This window comes from Hevea brasiliensis, chromosome 10 (assembly GCF_030052815.1).
Source record: "Hevea brasiliensis isolate MT/VB/25A 57/8 chromosome 10, ASM3005281v1, whole genome shotgun sequence".
Lineage (NCBI taxonomy): Eukaryota > Viridiplantae > Streptophyta > Magnoliopsida > Malpighiales > Euphorbiaceae > Hevea > Hevea brasiliensis.
The window spans coordinates 23,546,414-23,566,276 of NC_079502.1; the positions used below are offsets into that span (position 1 = coordinate 23,546,414).

Sequence of the window (19,863 nt, forward strand, 5' to 3'; positions counted from 1 at the left end):
CATTTGTGCCAAACAGTTCCAATGCTCATGGAACTTCCAACAATGAGCTAATGGGCTTGTTCAAGTAAACACAAACATTTTTAGATTAAATTAAACATTAATGCCATTTGTTAGGAAATTAGTTTTACAATACACAACACTAGGGCATACCACTAATAGATTATTGTGGCCATGGGTTTTGGTACTCAATTAATAAATAAAATAATGATTTAAATTATAAAAACTAAGGTAATAATTGCAATAATAAAGATACTTTAAAAAATAAAAAGAAAAATAAATGCATGATATAAATGGCGATAATTGTTAATTATAAAAAAAAGTTAATATCTATATGGTAAGTGCTATGTCGCAACACTACAGATAACTGCCACATAACAACTCTAAGGAAAATTATATCTCTAAGGATATATATATATATATATATATATATATATATATATTCAAATACTATAAGATACATGCATGAGCATTAAAGAAAAATTTATATCTTTCATAAATTAAAAAATTAATATAACATATTTAATCATTGATGTTTGAGATTTGGTGATCAATTAATAAATAAAATAATTATTTAAATTACAAAAATTAAGGTAATAATGGCAATAATAAAAATAATTAAAAGAAAGGTGGAAAAAAAATTAAATATCCAATATAAATAGAAATAATTATTAATTATAAAAAATTAATCTATGTATTATAAGCGTCATGTGGCAAAATCAAGGATGCAAGAAAAATTATATAAATATATACTATGAGATACATACATGAGCATTAAAGAAAAATATTAATTATATCTTTGATAAACTAAAAAAATAATATAATAAATTTAATTATTAAGACATTAAATTTTGATAATCAATTAAAAATAAAATAATCATTTAAATTATGAAAATTGGGGGTAATAATGACAATAATATATATAGTTAAGAGAAAAATAGAAATAACTATTTATTAAAAAGAAATTATTCTTTATATGGTAACCACCACATTAGTAGTGCCATATTATATCATCTGAAATAACTGTAATGTGGCGACTCTTAAAGAGAATTTTGCCTAGAGCATAACAAATTTCTCAACGGTTTAAAACTAGATAATTTCACCTTAAAACAACACTATACATACACCGGGAGCACAGCACTAGTTTATGCGGTTGAACTAGCTACTCAACATATCACAACATATGGGTGATCAAATCAGTCACTTATTACCATGTGCATTTTGATAATGTTCACCACATTTTATATTCACAGCTTCTTAATTTCTTCTTTCTGTAGTTTATGAGCTTGGCTTGCTATGCATTTATGAGCTGCTTGTTCCAATTTGCATCCTTCAATTAAATTAGATAAAGCAATTTTTATTTTTTTCTCACGGGCAACCTATTTTAATTCAAAAAATATACATAAAATTGAGATATAAATTCCAATATACGCATTATGCTTAAATCTAATAATTAAAATAAATTTATTCATTTCACTTTTTAATCACTTTTAATGATAAATTTTAAATAATCCATCTATTCTTACTAATTATTTTTCCACAAGTTTTATTTCAAGATAACTCATCTGAACTGTTTATTCCTTTCTTTGTAACCCCTTATAAAAGTACTATCATGAGATAAATTATAGATCATAGTTCGGCAAACGCAAGGATTACAGCACTTTGCTTCTTTTCATTTTTTCCACTTAAAGGAGGGGAAAAAAATGCTTTACTACCATGTAATGAATTACAAATTACAAAAGAAGAAAGAAAAACAACACTGTACACAAGAATGTGGATTGAAGCACAAAGGAATGGATGTTTTGGAATGATTACCAACTCCCACACAAAAAGGGGCAGCTGTGAATTAAAATTGAGAAATCATTCCAAAACAAGTACACAATGTGGTGTTGCCTAATAATCCTATTGCAGCTCTTCTCAAATGACAAATGCTTCACCTATCCCATGCGGCCTGGTATACGCTAGGTCTATGCTTCAACCAATGGACCATCTCCCTGTCTAGAAGAGAATTGTTCAATACAGAATCTAGCATTGGGCTGCCAATAACTTTTGGAGAACTCTTGAATGACCATATCTGGTCTTTAGGCCAAGCCTTCTGAGGGTACTTTTCCTGTAAATACGAGAGAAGCAGATAAGCAACCATACTAATCGGGGAAAAAAAAAAAAAAAAAAAAAAAAACGCTGAGATACAATCATCAGTAATCTTTATTGCTCATATCAAAGCTAATCTTTGACACTGCTGAATTCTAAACTCAAGACATTTAGGGATATTGACAGTTCATGGCACCATGTAGTCAGTAAGGCACAACATAATCCTATTACAAAATCATTCCGCTGCTTGATTCCATGCTTGACCGTATCATGATTAGGCTAGGTTAGTACAAGTTGCTTGTTCCCAAAACACCTTTTCCTTGGTGCTTTGGCAGTTTCAGCTAAGGCAAAGAATGTCTTGTACTTTAAAATATAAAAACTACAAAGCAACACAACTGTATACGAGACTTACCATCCTTTCCAGCAAAAGCTTCAGAGTCTTTGGACCATAAATGCGTTGCTGTGATGGCTTCTGAACCTTGGCATAGAAGGAACCAATGTCAGGTAAAGACAAGCAGCCCCTACTTGCCTTAGCCAGGCTACAATCTGGTTCAGCATTAGTCTGTATATGCCAATAGATCAACTGTCCCAAACAATAATTTTCACCATATGTCTTTCGATATTCATGGATACCTGCTCCCAACTTATCAGCATACTTCGGACCCAAGTCAAGCGGACTAATGTGAACTGGTGGAGAAGTATATGTTTTGTACTCCTGCAAGAAAACATGAAGTTATTTGAACATCAAATGAACACATGGCAATGCTGACTAGAATAGTTCAGGCAGATGGTGCCAATAAAAAAAGTTGAGAGGACCAGTAGCAAAATGACTCACCTGAACTCTAAAGAAGCTTCTTGTGTAAGCATAAATATGGATCAAGTCAGCTGCAGCATCATTCCGGCACTTGTATGTACATGGAATATTCCGGACTTCATCCCTCAACCTTCAGAGAAAAAAAAAAAATCAATTTCCATAGAATTCATGTCTTACTAAAGCATAAATATGATGAATAAATTGAAGGTATGTAGGTTGCTCACCACAACAATGACTTCTGAAGTTCTTTCCGAATGTTATCACATTCTGATAAATCACGTGCATGAATCTTGGACTTGAGATCATTAAGTATGCTGGCATCCACATGAGGTGCCATGCACTGAAGAAGCTCCTCAACAAGTGATCCCTCCCCTTTCCAGAGGAAAGAAACAGTTTCCTCAGGACTTAGCCTCTCCAATGGAGGTGGAGCTTTTTTTGGGTCACCAAATACACATCTCATCACATACCTCACCTATGCACAGCATTCATACCAACAACCAGTTAATGACTTTTCCCTTCATTGAAAAGATCTAGAATAAACATAGTTAATCACAAAATATCGAGAATAAAGACGGCAAAGTAATCATCATTTCACAGAGTTTGACTTCAGAAGCAGGACTATAATTGCAGGCAAAGTCTCGAGGTTGTGAAACTTTATGACATAACTTCATGATTTACAATATTAACATGGTGAGGCTCATATGTAAAAGGTGTACATCATAGCATACAGAAAGTATGTGTTTTCCCATATCAAGTTAACAACGGGACCAACCTTGTCAAGAGTTACTGCTAAATTTTGAAGCCTCTGGTTATAAACACCTTCAGCCTGCATCATACAAAAACATGCAAGATGAGCATACAAAAAGTAACTGGAAGCATAGTCCCTCACACTTTATAATTACATCCTCAGACACAAAAGCACTTACCTGAACCTCGGCATCACTTCTTTCAACCTCAAGACAAATATCTGAGAAATATTTCCTTTTTTCTTCCAAATTGTGCCTTAGAATTTCCTCAGGAAGCTTCGTTCTCTCCAGATTTATGAACCTCACCTTCATAAGAATGGATAAGTCAGGAAAATGAAATGAATAAAAAGTAGCTCAAACAAATCTTTCAGAAAGGTTGATCACAAATATTTAAAAAATGGCAGCAAAGACACACCAGACGAGCAGAATATGCAACCACCCAATCTGGCAAACCACCAAGCAAACAACTGCCTAAACCAGCCCTCCCCAAGTCAAGATAATCTTCTTCAGATACTGAATTTAGTTCACAAGCTTGAAGCATCAAATGATGTCGATCCAGCATGGCATGCCACTCCTTCAGTACCTGATGAACAGTAATATCCAGTTACCAAAAATCACTCCAAAAATTTAAGGTGGAAAGTGCTATCAAAATCTAACAGCAGCAAAGAAAATTCCCTTGTAATCTTATACCTTCTGGAAAGCCCCTTCACCTGTCAGATTTAAGTAGCTGCCCCGACAAACTTGGCTACCACACAAACAAACAGATGCTTCATATTCTTCCTTACTCTACAATATGGGGAGAAATCATCAATTCCAACACAAGGAAATAAGAATACATTATTTTTCAAGTAAACAAGACTAACAAGCAAAAGATATGCACCTCTGTCACAGAATTGTAATCAAATGTGATCTCCTCGCCATATTGAATTTCCCGTAGAGTGTAGATTCCAATCTGGTATTGACCATCTACAGCAGTAACTCTGCATTCAAGAATTTAGAATGCTGAATGACCAAAACCTAGGAAACATTTAACTCTACTACAAGACCATCAAGTGCAGACCTTTTTCCCACCAATTGCCATTGGATCAAGAAGAAACTTCAACAAGAAAATATTTCATTCAACCAAAAAATATGTAGAAACAGATGCAGGATTTCCCATGCTTAAGAAACAATAATTTGAAGAAAAAAAAAAATCTAATATACAAATGGACAGAAATTTAATCAGATGCCAGACCTTCCTGAAAAACTAAATTCAAGCAGAAAGAAGCAAATCTTAGATCATAATCCAGACAGGCGGTGTCTCCAAATACCAAACAGCCATGACAAACAGGATTTAGACCAATGACAAACCAGGCTTGCGTGAATTAATTCTAAAAGTAGATAGGCTTCAGGGGAATAGAATGGAGACAAACAAAAAGAACAAAAGCAAACTGAAAGTTTTCTAGATGATAGAAATATGCAAATACTACCATCCAAATAAGAAATTAATTCACGCAACAAATAACACATTGCTATGCATTGTAAGTTCCCAGCAGTTAAAGCTGACTGAATTTTAACCGCTGATAGAATTATCTAATTCCTGCAAAGTAACGCCATCCATAGAACCTTTATATTTCCAATTTCTACATAGCTCCATGCATTTGTAGTGTACAAAAGGCAGGTTAATCATAATAATTTGCAAAATCTAACACTGATTTACAAATTGTTCAACATGCACTAGACAAAGTAAAAGACAAAAGAACAAAACTCACTTCGCTTCACAGTTAGGTCTGCAAGAGTGACAAATTCGACTGGCATAGTTTGCCTTATGCATGGCATCGACAACCACCAAATCATAACCATCAGCATCACCCTGCCAGATGACAATAAATAAGGTCAAAATGTAAAGAAACAAAGTGACAAACCTATAGCAATTTAGCTCAGAAGTAAAGAACCTTTGGCCTCTCGAGATAAATGTTGTAAAATTCTGGAGCAGGATCTTTATTATCTTTTTGTAAAGATCGGATGCCATCTTGCTTCTCAAACCATTTCCAAGCAGGATAAACCTATCAAAGTTAATTTTGAAGTGGCAAAAAAGAAAGGTAGAACCTTCAGCACCTTAACACTGAAGAGAACTTTATTTTAAAACAATAAACCGGTAACAAATGTAAACACATAAATTAAACAAAGCATGGTTATCACCTTCTAACAAAATACAAATCCTACCCTCGCCAATTGACAATAGATAATAATTGCAATTCTAATACCAGCACCAGGTGTTTTATTTTAAATTTAATACTTCCCACATTAAATTTTATACCAGCATTTAGCAATTTATAAAAATAAAAATAAAAAATAAAAAATAAAAAAAAACACTTCTGACAAATGTTCCCGGTTAAAACGTCACTATGCCACTTCACTCAAAATTGCAGGATCAAGCACCAGTAAGTCCATTTGACTGCTTACTTCACCAAATACCACATATGGTCTTCTTTGAAAACATATTGTGCACAACAATAATGATCACCAGAAATTTACACCTATTGTAAGATCTTTGCACAAATTCTTGTTTGAGTTTGTTATCCATTTTCCTTTTACTTTCTATGTTTTATTTAGGGTTGGAGATGGGGGGGGTGGAAAGCAATTCATACACAGCACATTCACTTCCCTATCCTATCAGATGAGAAGTAGACAGATATTATGAACATATGACAAAATTATAAATTTTGTAAAAAATTGTTTGCTCCATGATAAATTCTTCTTAATAAGTAATTCCTTCACTACTTTGCATCCATACCTCTCCCAAGAATTCCACAACAAAATCATCTTCTCCAAAACCACCTTCTTTATTGCAAACAACACCAAGACCCTGAAAATAAAAGACAGAGAAGGAAATAGAATCAGCACATTGAAACACGGAACAGGTCAAAGAAACAGTAGTAAACCCAAGCAATATGTGGATGATGCTCAATACCTTCCTGTAAGTAACATAATTGTCATCAGGACGACCATCTATGGCCTTAAGGATGCCCCGACACATTTTCATTGTTCGCACATCACAGTCCTCCTCAGCAGTTTTTTCAATTTCTTCTACAACAGGTTGCAAAGGATACATCATTGGAGTGTTCCCAGAGCCAGTAAAGTTTCTGACTTGCTTATTCAGAGTTTGAAGGAGTATATCTTCAATAAACAAATGCTTTTCCAACAAAGACCAATCTAATTCCTCAGGCATCGAATCAAGTAAAAGATTATGGGTATAAGGATCAATCCCATAAACTTCTTGTTCTATAACTTCATCTCCAAGCCTTTTTCTAGGTTTATAGTCCTTGACTTCAGGAAGCTCCATATCCAATTCCTCAGTGCCATTTTTCTGTGCATCAAGCTTCTCGGCAAAATCATCAGGCAAAGAAACACACATCTTCCTTTGAACATCCTCTTCATCTGCTACAATAACATACTGATCTATAACTTCATATTTCCTAGTGACAGGAGGAACCAGACTTGCTTTTGTCATGCGAGCACCCCATTCACGATCATCTGATATGGAATCTAAACCCTCATCCACCATAAAGAATCCATCCCCTGTGGACTCCACACTTCGAGCTTCTGATCGGAAATCCAAGTCACTTTCTGTGTATGAGGCAGTACTTTCACTATCACTCCACCCATCTTCAGAGGACTTGTCAAATTCATCAGAAGTTTCGCTTCCTGAATCCATGGATTTTTTGTTCAATTTTGATAACCGTCTTCTGATTTCCCGGTCAGATGCATATTCTCCATAATAACTGCCATTTGCATAAGCAATGCCATTACTCCTATTAGTGTTCTTCTTTTCTGTGATTAACTTCTTCTTATATTTCATGGGAGTATAACCAAACCCTGAAGACAAATCATCTTTCCACAACTTCATTAGTTCATCTCTTTCATAAGAAAACTTAGAACTATCCTCCAAATGTGAGGCAAGTTTGAGAAATAATGTAATGATGTGATTCATGTCTCCAGCACCCCGATTCTTTGCTCTGCATCCAAAAATGCATAAAAGTTAGAATAACGTAAATAAATTTTAGCAAATAACAATAAATGAGAAAAAGTAAAAAAAAAAAAAAGCACAAGATACAATGCATATGATCAACAAAGAAAAAGAAGAGATTGTACATAATGATTTTGCTTTTTTCTCCATTCTATTTCAATCCTACAATACACTGGCAGGAATTTGTGTTTCCAAACTTCAAAATAGAAAGAAGTGACTGTTCTTGTGTGTGTGTGGGTGTGTGTGTATAACTTACTTAATTGCATCTCTGCACATTCGACTGATATCCTCCTTGACAGACCTTAAACCATGACTGATATAATAACCATTTTTCATCCTATCTTCAATTTTTGCTACCTGATTAAGAAACGGATAAAAAGGAATAAGAACTTGAGAAAATACGTAGCACAAGATGTTTCTATAAAATTAAATCATTAACTGTACCTTGGGCACAAAAAAATCGAAGGTATTCTCCTTCATGATGTCCTTCAAACCTGAAGCAAGAAATCCCTCCATCCTCCTATAGCCACTTTCAGATTTTTTGATGGCCCATCGCCTGATACGGGCATCTCTAGATAGAATTGATGATGATCTTCTAGCATCAAACAACTTTGATCGTTTATACAGACTCCGTCGGAATAATTGATTTGCTGGATCCCTCTTATTCACACTGTTAAAATACTCTTTTAGTTCACCAAAATCGTCTGCATCACTACCCAGATCCTTTGTTCTACAAAATGTAGGAGTTTTTTCGCTGATCTGTTTAAGACTCCTTATTTTAGAATATGAATCCTCAGAGATCTCAATACCACGTGAACTACGAGTCCTGATCCAGCTCACATCAGGAAATTTAAGAGGCAACTCCTTGAATTGGCTGCAACCTCTAATATCTACAGAAGATAAAAAAGGGAAAGAGCGAAGAATATCTTCAAGCAAGCCTGAAGTAATATTTGTGCAACCCAACAGCACCATTGAATTTATCCTCTCTTTGTTATAACCACTCTGCAAACAAATAGATATGTTTACTTGGAGAAAATAAAAAACTGGCCATAGCTTCTACAGCCGAATATATTAAATACTTACCATAATGTTCCAAATGATCGAGTCAGTGCAGTTAGGACCTAAATGTGAGAGATCAACTTGTCTTGAGATATCCTTGTAAAAGCTGGCAGCAGCCCTCCAGTGCTTACAAGTAAAAGAAGCAAAGACAAGGGATTTCATGTCAGATCTCAGAAAATGAAAGACTCGTGCCAGTATATGACCATCCAATAAACCCCAGCTTCCCAACTCAGTCTCTGAGGATGCAATACTTTCTCTGCTGAAAGTAAGATCACCACACAATTCTTCAAAAGTGGTATCATCCTTTTGAATGGTTTGCAAGTCTTCATCCATTTCATAGTCATCATCACTTCCATCAAGCTGCAACCGAGCTCTTTTGCCAGCACGTGCGTCAATTTCTGCAATTAACCAGGGTCGCAAAGAAAAAGAAATAATGAATAGCAAGTGCAAGTTAAAAGAAGTATATATACATAAAAGAAATCAGAGAAGTTAAAAAGAGCACAGAGCAGGACAATATACAAAGATGACTGCCAATGATATGCCAAAAAACGAGACACTATATATTTATATATAGCCTAATCAAAGCAACAGCATTCGGGCTTCATTGTAATGGTTCAAGTAATACACAAAAAAGGAAGGAGGAAAACGTGCACATGGATGTACATTAAGTGTTATAAGTGCAATCATACACATGAAATATGGGAGGGATGAAGAGGCAGAGAGAGAAAAAAATAAAACCATAATCCTCAACTACAACTAAACTCATCTAAAACTTTAACAAAAGCCAAGGAGAGCCAGCAATTGGAAGAAAGGAAATAATGATCTCAAAAACTCATTTGACAACATACCACATAAAAACTATAAACAGACTAGGAGGAGGGAGAGAGGGGTTTGAAGGCCTTTCCAGAACATGCTGCACCATGATCTCTCACCTATATAAAGACTTTAAAAGGATACTAAGGAGTCTTACATACTTACACTATTTGGAAACAAGAGGATGAAAGAAATGAAAATGGAAAGGGAAATATGAAGAATGAAATCAAAGAGGTGAAAATCAATTTCACACTTCTGTTTGGACCAAAGAGAAAAATAAAAGGAAGGAAAATAGGGAAAGATTATTTTATTAACAATAAAGATAAATTACAAAATGGTCCTTCAGCCTTTACCACGTACAAAATCATACTAGGGACGAATGGTAATATCATCTATTTTCAACCATATTCCCTCCTAAGTGGGAGGAAAAATATTAGTAGGCCCAAGGGCAGAATCTCTTCCCTTCATTTTCCATCCTCTTCTTTCTTCCCTTTCCCAAAAAAGGAAAGTCGGATCTTTTCAAAAATTTCCATCCTTCCCAAACATAATGTGAAACCTAAATGAACAAACTATAACAAATATATGGATATTGATGAAATGCAAATAGCAAAGGGTAGAACATTAGGTCTTCCCTGAAAAGGAAAAATACATTGTTGTTAGAATCTCACGATTTGATTTCTCATCTTAGGGATTTGAATCTATGGGTTGAATCTCAAATTTACTTAAATCGTGATCGAATCTTACGATTCAATAGTTAATCGGGTGAATTGATATGAATCAACCCACTAAGTTGATTCTTTTTCTATTATTTACAAGTTTTGAAAGCTCTATTACACTTTACCCTGTTATTTATAAGCGAATCCTGAGTTGTATATGTAAATTACACCGTTACGCAATGACCGTTACCATGTATTTAAATCGCAGTTGCGGCCATAATCGCAGCCACGGTTGCAAGTAATAGAAACAATAATGACCGTAACATAATTGTAACAGCTTATCGCTACGCAAATTTTTTTGAAAAATTTGCAAAGTTCATGAAATTAATATATATTTAAAGATATAATTAAAACTAAAATACAAAACTACATAATAAGCATAAATATATCAAATAATGACATTTAATCTATCATTCTTGGACATCATTAATATTAATTAATTTAAAACTAAAATAACCATATAGATAGCAAAGAGCTAACCCTATAACTATGTAGATCGATCAAACTAATACTTTATATCATAAATTCAACAACAAACCTAGCATAAATATAATTTTCTTCAATGAATTAGCAAAAAAAATAAATAAATAATTCACCTTTTGAGAGAAATGAATGTGTAGAACTAGAAATTTTGTTAATAATAACTCAAGAGAGAAGAAATAAAAGATTTGTAAAAAGATAGAAAAGTTTAGATAGAAACTTGAGAGAAAGTGAGAGACATCTAAAAGCACTCAAGACTAACAAAAAACAATGAGGAATAACTGTTGCCCCTATTTGGCTTAAAATAATAAATAAGGTAATGGACCATTACCATTACTTAATGTTAATGGTAAATAACGGCCTTTACCGTTAAGTAACAGGTGCAATGGCCATTATAGAAACAAATTTTCTCATGCCTTTAAATAGCAAGTGTCATGGTAACATGAGGGCAAAAAACTTATAAAGAACTGTTGTTGTGTAATGTAATGGCCTTTATTTAAAACTATGGCCGATACCAGTGTTACGTAATGGCTGTTACCACCGTTACATAACAGCAACAGCCGTTAGTTCAATTATACATCTGCCACAAATCATACGCAAACAATATTTTTTCTTCTCTTTTCATTGATGTCTAAAAATTATAGGTTTAATATATTTATTTGATGTATTTGTGCTTACTATATAATTATGTATCTTAGTTTACTTATATCTACCAATATCTAGTCATTTTATGAACTTTACAAATTTTTTAAAAAAATTGGATAGTGGCAAGCAATTACTGTTACATTAGGCCGTTACAAGCATAATTTTAAATAAAGGGTGTTACATTACGTAACGGCCGTTATTTATAGGCTTGTGCCCTCCCGCTACTGTGACCCCCTTTATTTAAAAGCATAAGAAAATTTGTTACCATAACGGCTGTTACACCAGTTACTTAACGGTAAAGGCTATTATTTACCATTAAACAACGATAATAGTCCATTACCTCATTTATTATGTTAAGCCAAATGAGAGCAACAACTATTCCTCTTTTTTTTTTTTTAGTCTTTAAGTTTTTGAATGTTGCCTCTCACTTTCTCTCAAATTTCTACCTAAACTTTTCTAATTTTTTACAAATCTTTTACTTCTTCTCTCTTGAGTTATCATCAACAATCTTTCAAGTTCTACATATTTGTTTTCTTGCAAAAGGTGAGGTTTTTTTTTTTGGCTACTTTTTACTTATTCGTTGAAAAAAATTATATTTATGCTAGGTTTGTTGTTAAATTTACAATATGAAGCATTAGTTTGCCCGATTTACATAGTTATAGGGTTAGCTCTTTACTATCTACATACTTATTTTAGTTTTAAATTAATTAATATTATGATGCCCAAGAATGGTAACGACTTGGCGCTACGCAAAATTTTTTGAAAAATTTGCAAAATTAATAACATGATTAGATATTTTTATATAAAAAAAATTAAGATATACAACTATATAATAAGCACAAATACATCAAATAAATGTACTAAATCTATCCTTTTTAGACATCAATAAAAAAAGAAGGAAAAATATTATTTGCATGTGATTTATGGCAGATGGATAATTAAAGTAATAGCCATTACCGTTACTTAATGGTAAATAATGGCCTTTACCATTATTTAACGATGGTAATGGCTGTTACACGTATAATTCGAGATTCGCCCATAAATAATGGGGTAATGCGTAACAGAGCCTTCAAAAACCTGTAAATAACAACTTTTATGTATTTGAAACCATGATTTTTACTATGAAAAGTGCATATAAAACTTTCCCTTAACTATTTTTCTTCCACTAGCAATTCTTTTCCCTGTTTTTTACTTGTTTTTGTTAATTTATTTCTCTAATTATAGTTGTTAAATTATGACATTTTATATTAATATATTCCAAACTTTTAATTTAAGGTACTTAAAAATTTTAGTATGTAATTATTTGATCAAATTTGCAAGTTCAGTGAAAGCCAAACTGGTGATAGGGAAGGAGTTAGTCTGGATGGAGTGATGCTGTCCCAAAGTAATCACTTTAAATATCTCAGCTCAGTCCTTCAAGTAGATAGGGGATGTGAGGAGGATGTTAGTCATAGGATTAAAGCCGGATGATTGAAGTAAAGACGTGCCACGGGAGTTTTATGTAATCGCAAGATTCCTAGTAAGTTAAAAGGAAAATTTTACCATATAGCCATACGACCGGCAATGTTACATGGTAGTGAGTGTTGGACATTGAAGGAGTCGTATGCAACTAAGACAAGAGTTGCAGAGATGAGAATGTTAAGGTGGATGAGTGGCTATACTAGACTAGATAAAGTCCCTAACGAGAATATTAGAGAAAAAGTAGGAGTGTTACCAATTGAGGATATGTTGAGAGAAGGGAGATTAAGGTGGTTTGGTCATGTAAAGCGTAGACATACGGAGGCTCCAGTTAGACAAGTAGAGCACATTAGGTTAGAGGATAGAAAGAAAACAAGGGGTAGACCTAAATTGACTTAGAGAAGAGCAGTACAACATGACCTAGAAGCACTGCAAATTTCTGAGGATTTATCCCAAAATCGTTTAGAGTGGAAAAAGAGAATCCATATAGCCGACTTCAAATTTTTGAGATAAAGGCTTAGTTGAGTTGAGTTGAGTTATTTGATTAAATTTAAAAGGGAGTTCAGCATATGTACAATGATAATCGTTGTTTAAAATTCAAAAGTTCATAATTTATGATGTAAAACCACATAACATAATAAGAATACATTGTTCTATTATAAAGCATCATTCTCGTTGGCTGAATGATAATTCTATATTTATCAAAATATATCATTTTGATATATTTTTTTACTTATTATTTTAGTACATATATCATTTTTAATTAATTTTGAAATTTTTTATTGAATTGTAAGATTCGATTCTCATTTCACAAAATGAAGATTTTGATTCTCGATTTGAGAACTATGGAAAAATATATAACATGAGGATAAAATTAACTTAAGTAGTAGTTATGCACAACAAGAAGATAAGGCGGATCAGAAAACCTGGAACTTGTGAAATTGAAACCAATTTGGTGGGATTCATATATTATTTAGTCCACATTCTACACAAGATTCATTTCAGCATTTAACACTCATCTAAAAAGACGGGGTACATAGGCATGCGAAAGAGAAGTAACAAATGATGAATGGGTAGGACCAAGTTAACTTAGACATAGACAACATTTTATCCAAATACTTAGTCAATAACGTCCCCCCGGAAGGCACTCATAAGATGATAGTTAAAGGAAGATTGTTTCATACCTCATATATGAAATTACTATTACTCTTATAATTTCAAGAAGACCAGTTTTTAAGGAACTTATCCATACCTGATTTTCGATATATGTGGTTATCAATCTCCTTCTTAGGCTGTTTAGCATTGATCCATGGATCCAAAACATCATTTATGGCAGCAGCGAACTCCCGGCTCTTATAAGATTTCATTACCAATTCATGTAGCTTCCCACGGGTATAACCAATGAATTGTGGATGCAGGCTATGAAATGAAATGGAATTTGAGTTGCTTTCATTATCGGCAGCACTATGCAATTTTGAAAGAGTTGATGAAGAATCACAACATACTGCAACATTCTCTTTTTGAATTTTAACAGTGGATTCAGACGTTTCTGTGGCAGGGGTAATTGGAACCCACACTCTATCATATTTCCTGAAAGCACTGCTATATTTTTGGATAGCGCCATGATCTGCCAAGACCTGAAGCTCTAAAAATGAAGATGGCCCTCGTTCATGCCCAGAACCATCAAAGTAGTACCACTCACCCAAATGTAACTGTAAGTCATCCACAGTGCGAAGACGATCTTTAGGAATGTTAATGGATGAAATTGATTTCCAAGAACCATGAGAGTCTTGATCAGTTTTGGAATGAGAATCGCCTTCTGTTATCAATTTCTTCCCATTATTAGCAGCTAAGTATGCCCGAGCAGACCTCGAAGGATACCTGTCCTTCCCTCGAGCTTTTGTGCGAGGTTCTGAAACAAATGAACCATGGTCCTTGACAACACATGCATTTATCCTGACCACTGGTAGCATAGTTCCTTTCACCCCCCTAACAATAGGAATGGGAGGCTTAGCAACAGCTAGTCTGCTGACACCACCACATTCATTCCTCTCATCTGGGCAGGAGAAAGCCCAAGGAGGCAGGTCAAGTCTTCTGCTTTGAGAAGGATAATACAGATCATCTTTTCTATGCCACCGTGGGTCCTCAGACCCTGATTTTGGCATTTGGCACAATGGAAAGCCATCATTGAGAACATGTTTCCTTCTAGAAAATCTATCCTGTACAGTGTCATCATTCCTCTTCCAGTCTCCACCCTTACATGACCATCGGCCAGAAAACCAATCAGCGGAGTCAATAAAACAGGCAGAGCCTTGGTCTTTTTCAGAGATTGCACTTGATCTCACTTCAACAGCATCCTTAGCTTTCATGTCAGAGTGCCCTGATAATTCATCATTTTCACCATGTTGGTCTGATACATAAGCCTGATTCCAAGTGAAACCTGTGCACACAAGAATACAAACTTGTCAATAGTCATGAAATAAGTATCTTGTGATGCACATAGGTGACTGCAGGAAAAAAAAAGAGAAAAACACACTACCATTTTGTATGTATAAAGGTCTCAAATGAATCTTATTAGATCAAACACAAAAAATCATCAACAAATTGTACAACTAAATTTTCTTATTCCACTGTATAGCATAGTACAACTGCATTGCCCTCATTTTGACATACTAACATTTGAAAAAATAGGCAAAAGAATATAGAATTTAAAAAGGCAATTCAAGATATCATGAAGATTAAAGAAAGCAGAAAAATGGTATGGGACACCATCTGAGGTCTTGTCCAGACTAGAGTAAGTGACAACATCACAGCAAGGCCAAAACAGCCAAACATCCTAACATATATTATCATACTAAATTTTCAGATCTAATAATGAGAAAACAATGAAAATCAATTTACAGCCCAGAAAATTAATACACCATGTCAACGACACGAAATGGCACAACATATAAAACTTGAATGTCATTTGACATCAGAACCAAAAACTGAATGCTTAATTGACTAAATTAAGGGTCCCTAACATATCAAAAAAGCAAATGTTCAGCACGTAGAAATTCCTTTTCAATCGAGAACTAACAAAAATAAAAACAATTACATTAAGTGAATGAAAAAAATATAAACATTTCACCTTCTAATTTTTCCCATCTCTCCCATGTTGCATGCTCAAATGTCATTTGCAAAACTTCTGCAAAGATGATAAAAGTCCAAAAATAGGGAAAAATATATAAGAAATCTCCCCTAGACATATATATATACCAGAACATTATTTAATGTAAGGGGGAAAATAAGAATATAATAGTTCAAAATACCTCCAATAGTCTCTAGTTCTCTGCCAGGAACAACAGTAACACCCCCCAACAGAGCTCCAACCCTTTCATCAATGTTGAGATCTTCCAAAGGTTCAGGTACACCTGAACTGTCACTATCACAGACCAGGGATTGTGGCAAAGTCATCAGCACTTCGTCACCATTCTGAATACCAGATTGCCCTATATCTCCTGTATCTGACAGTAGATTACCAGGTGCCTCCGGTGGACTCACTAGCTGGGTTATAGTGTCTGACGTAATAGATAGGAAATTTGCAGTCACCAATGGTGAAACTGCATTTTCAATGGTTACCCACCTGTTGCTATCCATGTGCTTGATCAAGTGATCCGACACAAGAACTCCCTCGTCCACAAGCGTCTTAAGGTCGCATAATTTTGAAGGCCCACATTCCAGGCCAAAGTAGTCAAGGTAAAACCATTTTCCCGTGGAGGAATCAGCCACAACAGGGACATGAGGTGGTGTGTCACATATATCCATATCTTCTTCCATAGATAGTAGCTCTTCAGGAGGAGGTCCATCAACACGAGGAGATTCTTTGTTATTCATGCTCGGACTCTGGGACTGCTCTTCTTTGTGAGACGCAGAAGTGACATTTTTTTCTTCCAATCCATTGGCATCATGCACTCCATTCTTATCTTGAGATTCTTTAGCCAAGAATTGTGAATCTCTTCCCCCAGAGTCCTTCTGGCTGAGCTTATCATCATGACCTTTATTACCAAACTGAGAGTTCCGCTTCTCACTTGACCCACCTTTACGGATTGCTTCCCTGTAATTACTGGATCTATTCCGATCAAGTGGGGAACGCTCCAGAAAGTTTGGGGTTCGATCCCTGCGATCATGAAACCGGTCCTGTGAGGACCTCTCTGAATGAGTAGGGCTTCTCCTATAATCATGATGACGGCTCCTATCATATGGGGATTTATCACGTCCATATGGAGACCTCTCACGTCCATACGGGGATTTCTCACGTCCATAAGGGGATCTCTCACGGCGATAAGGGGATCTTTCTCGAGCATACGGAGATCTTTCGCGTCGCACTGGACTCCGATCCCTGTGATCATAGTACCTGACTCGGTCACGTGGGGACCGCTCAGAAAAACCTGGACTGCGTCCATGCCTATCATAAACTACTTTGGAAGACAAAGTGGGTTCATGATGCCTGGAGGAATTTCTGTCCAATGAAGATATTCTCGAAGAAGAAGAGGAGGAAGAGTTTCTATAGAACCTATCCAAAGAGTGGCGTGAATAGTGATCTGAGTGAGCAGTGCGAGCACTATCCTCAGAAAGTTTCCTGCTTTTGGAGCTTGCATAGTCCCCATAATCCCCATAATGTTTGCGCTCATTGTTTTCTGACTCAGTGCAGTATCGCTTCAACCTGTTACCAGAAGTGTACTCTCTTCCATGATTCTTGCCATTGCTGTATTCACTCTTATATGAGCCTTCTTCATCCACAATCTTTGAACTGATTCTTATATTCCTTTCCAGGCCCCCCTCCCACCTAGAAGAACTTTTACCATGCTGAATACTCCCACTCCTGCTGAACTCTTTCCTTCTGTAAATGTCTTCACTGGAATACTTTCCAGAAGGTGGTGGAGTACGCTCTCTGCTGGTGTCGTACCTGCCACGGTATTTATTGTAACTGTAATCGTCTTTATTATGCCATCTGTCTGGAATGAACTCTCCTTTCTCAATCTCATCTCTGCCAAATTCCCCTTTTCGCCATCTGCCCGAACCCAAAACAGCCTCACCCTTCTCCATATCCCCTTTCCTCCATTTCTCACCAACAATCTCTCCCTTCTCAATTTCATTTCTCCTCGCCTTCTCTGGTGGAACAAACTCTCCGTTCTCAACTTCTGCTTTCGGTGGCCATTTTAAAGTTCCCAATTCACCCTCTTCAACCTCCTCTTTAGTAATCTGCACCTTGTTATCAACAGAACTCGAACCATTGTCAGCTTCCTTGCTAATCTTTGCCTCATATTCCTTGCTACTCTTTGCCACCACCTCTTTGCTTATCTTTGCTTCCTTCTCCTTGCTAATATTTGCTTCCTTCTCCTTGCTAAACTTTACTGCTTTCTCTGATCCCAATTCACTCTTCTCTGCCACTGTTTTCTTCACTGTAACAATCTTTTTGACCTTAATTACCTTCTTCAAAACTTTCTTGGGCTTTGAGTTGAAGCCATTGGCGGTACTGTTGCCATTGCTGTTGTTGTTGTTGTTGCTGTTGTTGTTGCTGGTACCGGTCGTAGTGGCGGCGGTGGTGGTGTTGCCAGGTTTGCCCCCACTGCAAAGGGTTGTCGTATTTTCTTGAATTGGAAATCTCTCCATGATACTATTATGCTGCAAAGGCATGCATGCGACACCTCCATCACCCATGGAAATCCCTTCTGCAACCAAATTACTCGAAACCCTAGTTCTCCCCTCGCCCGGGGCTATCGATGCTCATACTGCGAAATTCGCTTCCACTTTCTCAACCTTTGCTCCAATTCAAAACCCTAACTTCGAAAAATCCACAAAACAGAACCAGAAATCAACACAAAACCAATGTAGGGTTTCATTAAGACGGATAAGTATGCACATTAAACCCAAAAAATAAAAATAAAAACAAAGCAAAGAACGTTAATTGGATAAGCTTGAAACCCTAGGGTTTCTATCCAGAAGAGAAAGAAGATAAATAGAAAAACAGAGAGAAAGTGAGGGAAAATACCAGGAAAATTAACGAGCTGAAATGATAGATCGACGAGAAAAGCCTTGAGAGCTGAGAATTCGTACAGAGAATTTCGCAAAACTCAGATCGATAGAGAAGAAAGGGAAAAAAAAACAGCTGAAAGATAAATCTTTTTTTTTTTTCTCTCCGTTTTTTATCTTTCCTTATATATTTCTTTTGCTAAATCTTTGTATTTCTCTCGCTCGTGTTGTGTTGTTCTTGGTCCGAAGGAGGAAACCTTCTGTAATTTTTCTTTTTCCTTTTTTTTTTCTTTTTTTTTAATTTAGTTTTTACTTTCCAGTGTATATTTTTATTGATGGGGATGTGCATGTCAAAGTTACAAATTTGCCCCTGGGGTCAAGGTTCATTGTATGTGGATACGTACGTAAATATGTAGATACGATTTGGTCATTGACTGTGCTCTCTCAGCGCCTCAACGGCTCAACCAGTCATTGACTTGGCTTAAAATGGGTCCAACCACGCCCGTCCTGGTGGTTAATTTGGCTGTGGGAACGGAAAATGCTTTGACATTTTCATATGTTTGATTTATGCCATGTTAAATATAAAAAATTTAATTGTCCTCTTTTTGAAAAAAAAACTCCAGCAAAATATCATTATTAAGAAATAGGTGCAATAGTTAAATGCATATTATATTAGTATGAGCTGTATTTTCTTTGCTTATAGAGCCATTATAGGAATTAATTGCTGTAAATTCTATGTAATTTAGGTAGTTTGATACTATCTTAAATTGGAGTTTATTTCTTAATTGGTTAGATCCTTTGCAAAGAATCCTCTGTGTGTTCAGATATTAGTTTTATCTAATTTATCCTTTATTATTTAGTTTCTTTATAATTATATTTTATTATTTAATTTAATCTTAAAGTTTATATAAATTTAAAATTTTTAAAATTTAAAATTTAATTACCTATATAATTTTAGAGTTTATATAAATCTAAAATTTTTATTTCTACTTGTATTTAATTTTACTTAATTAAATTTTT

General features: G+C 35.1%; 1 protein-coding gene across 1 annotated transcript; it reads right to left on the reverse strand.

Moving 5' to 3' along the window:
* Positions 1 to 1,701: 1,701 nt before the first annotated feature.
* Positions 1,702 to 19,141, reverse strand: LOC131169850 (histone-lysine N-methyltransferase ATXR3-like). The gene is given in 22 exon segments (XM_058129245.1): positions 1,702 to 2,107; positions 2,501 to 2,803; positions 2,924 to 3,032; positions 3,127 to 3,374; positions 3,675 to 3,728; positions 3,829 to 3,954; positions 4,064 to 4,231; positions 4,339 to 4,434; positions 4,529 to 4,628; positions 5,400 to 5,500; positions 5,583 to 5,693; positions 6,425 to 6,496; positions 6,602 to 7,646; positions 7,914 to 8,014; positions 8,102 to 8,659; positions 8,741 to 9,114; positions 14,081 to 15,268; positions 15,959 to 16,015; positions 16,140 to 18,327; positions 18,329 to 18,402; positions 18,405 to 18,650; positions 18,863 to 19,141. Coding segments are annotated over 21 exon segments (7,377 nt in total). The 5' UTR covers positions 18,532 to 18,650; positions 18,863 to 19,141; the 3' UTR covers positions 1,702 to 1,930.
* Positions 19,142 to 19,863: the final 722 nt, after the last annotated feature.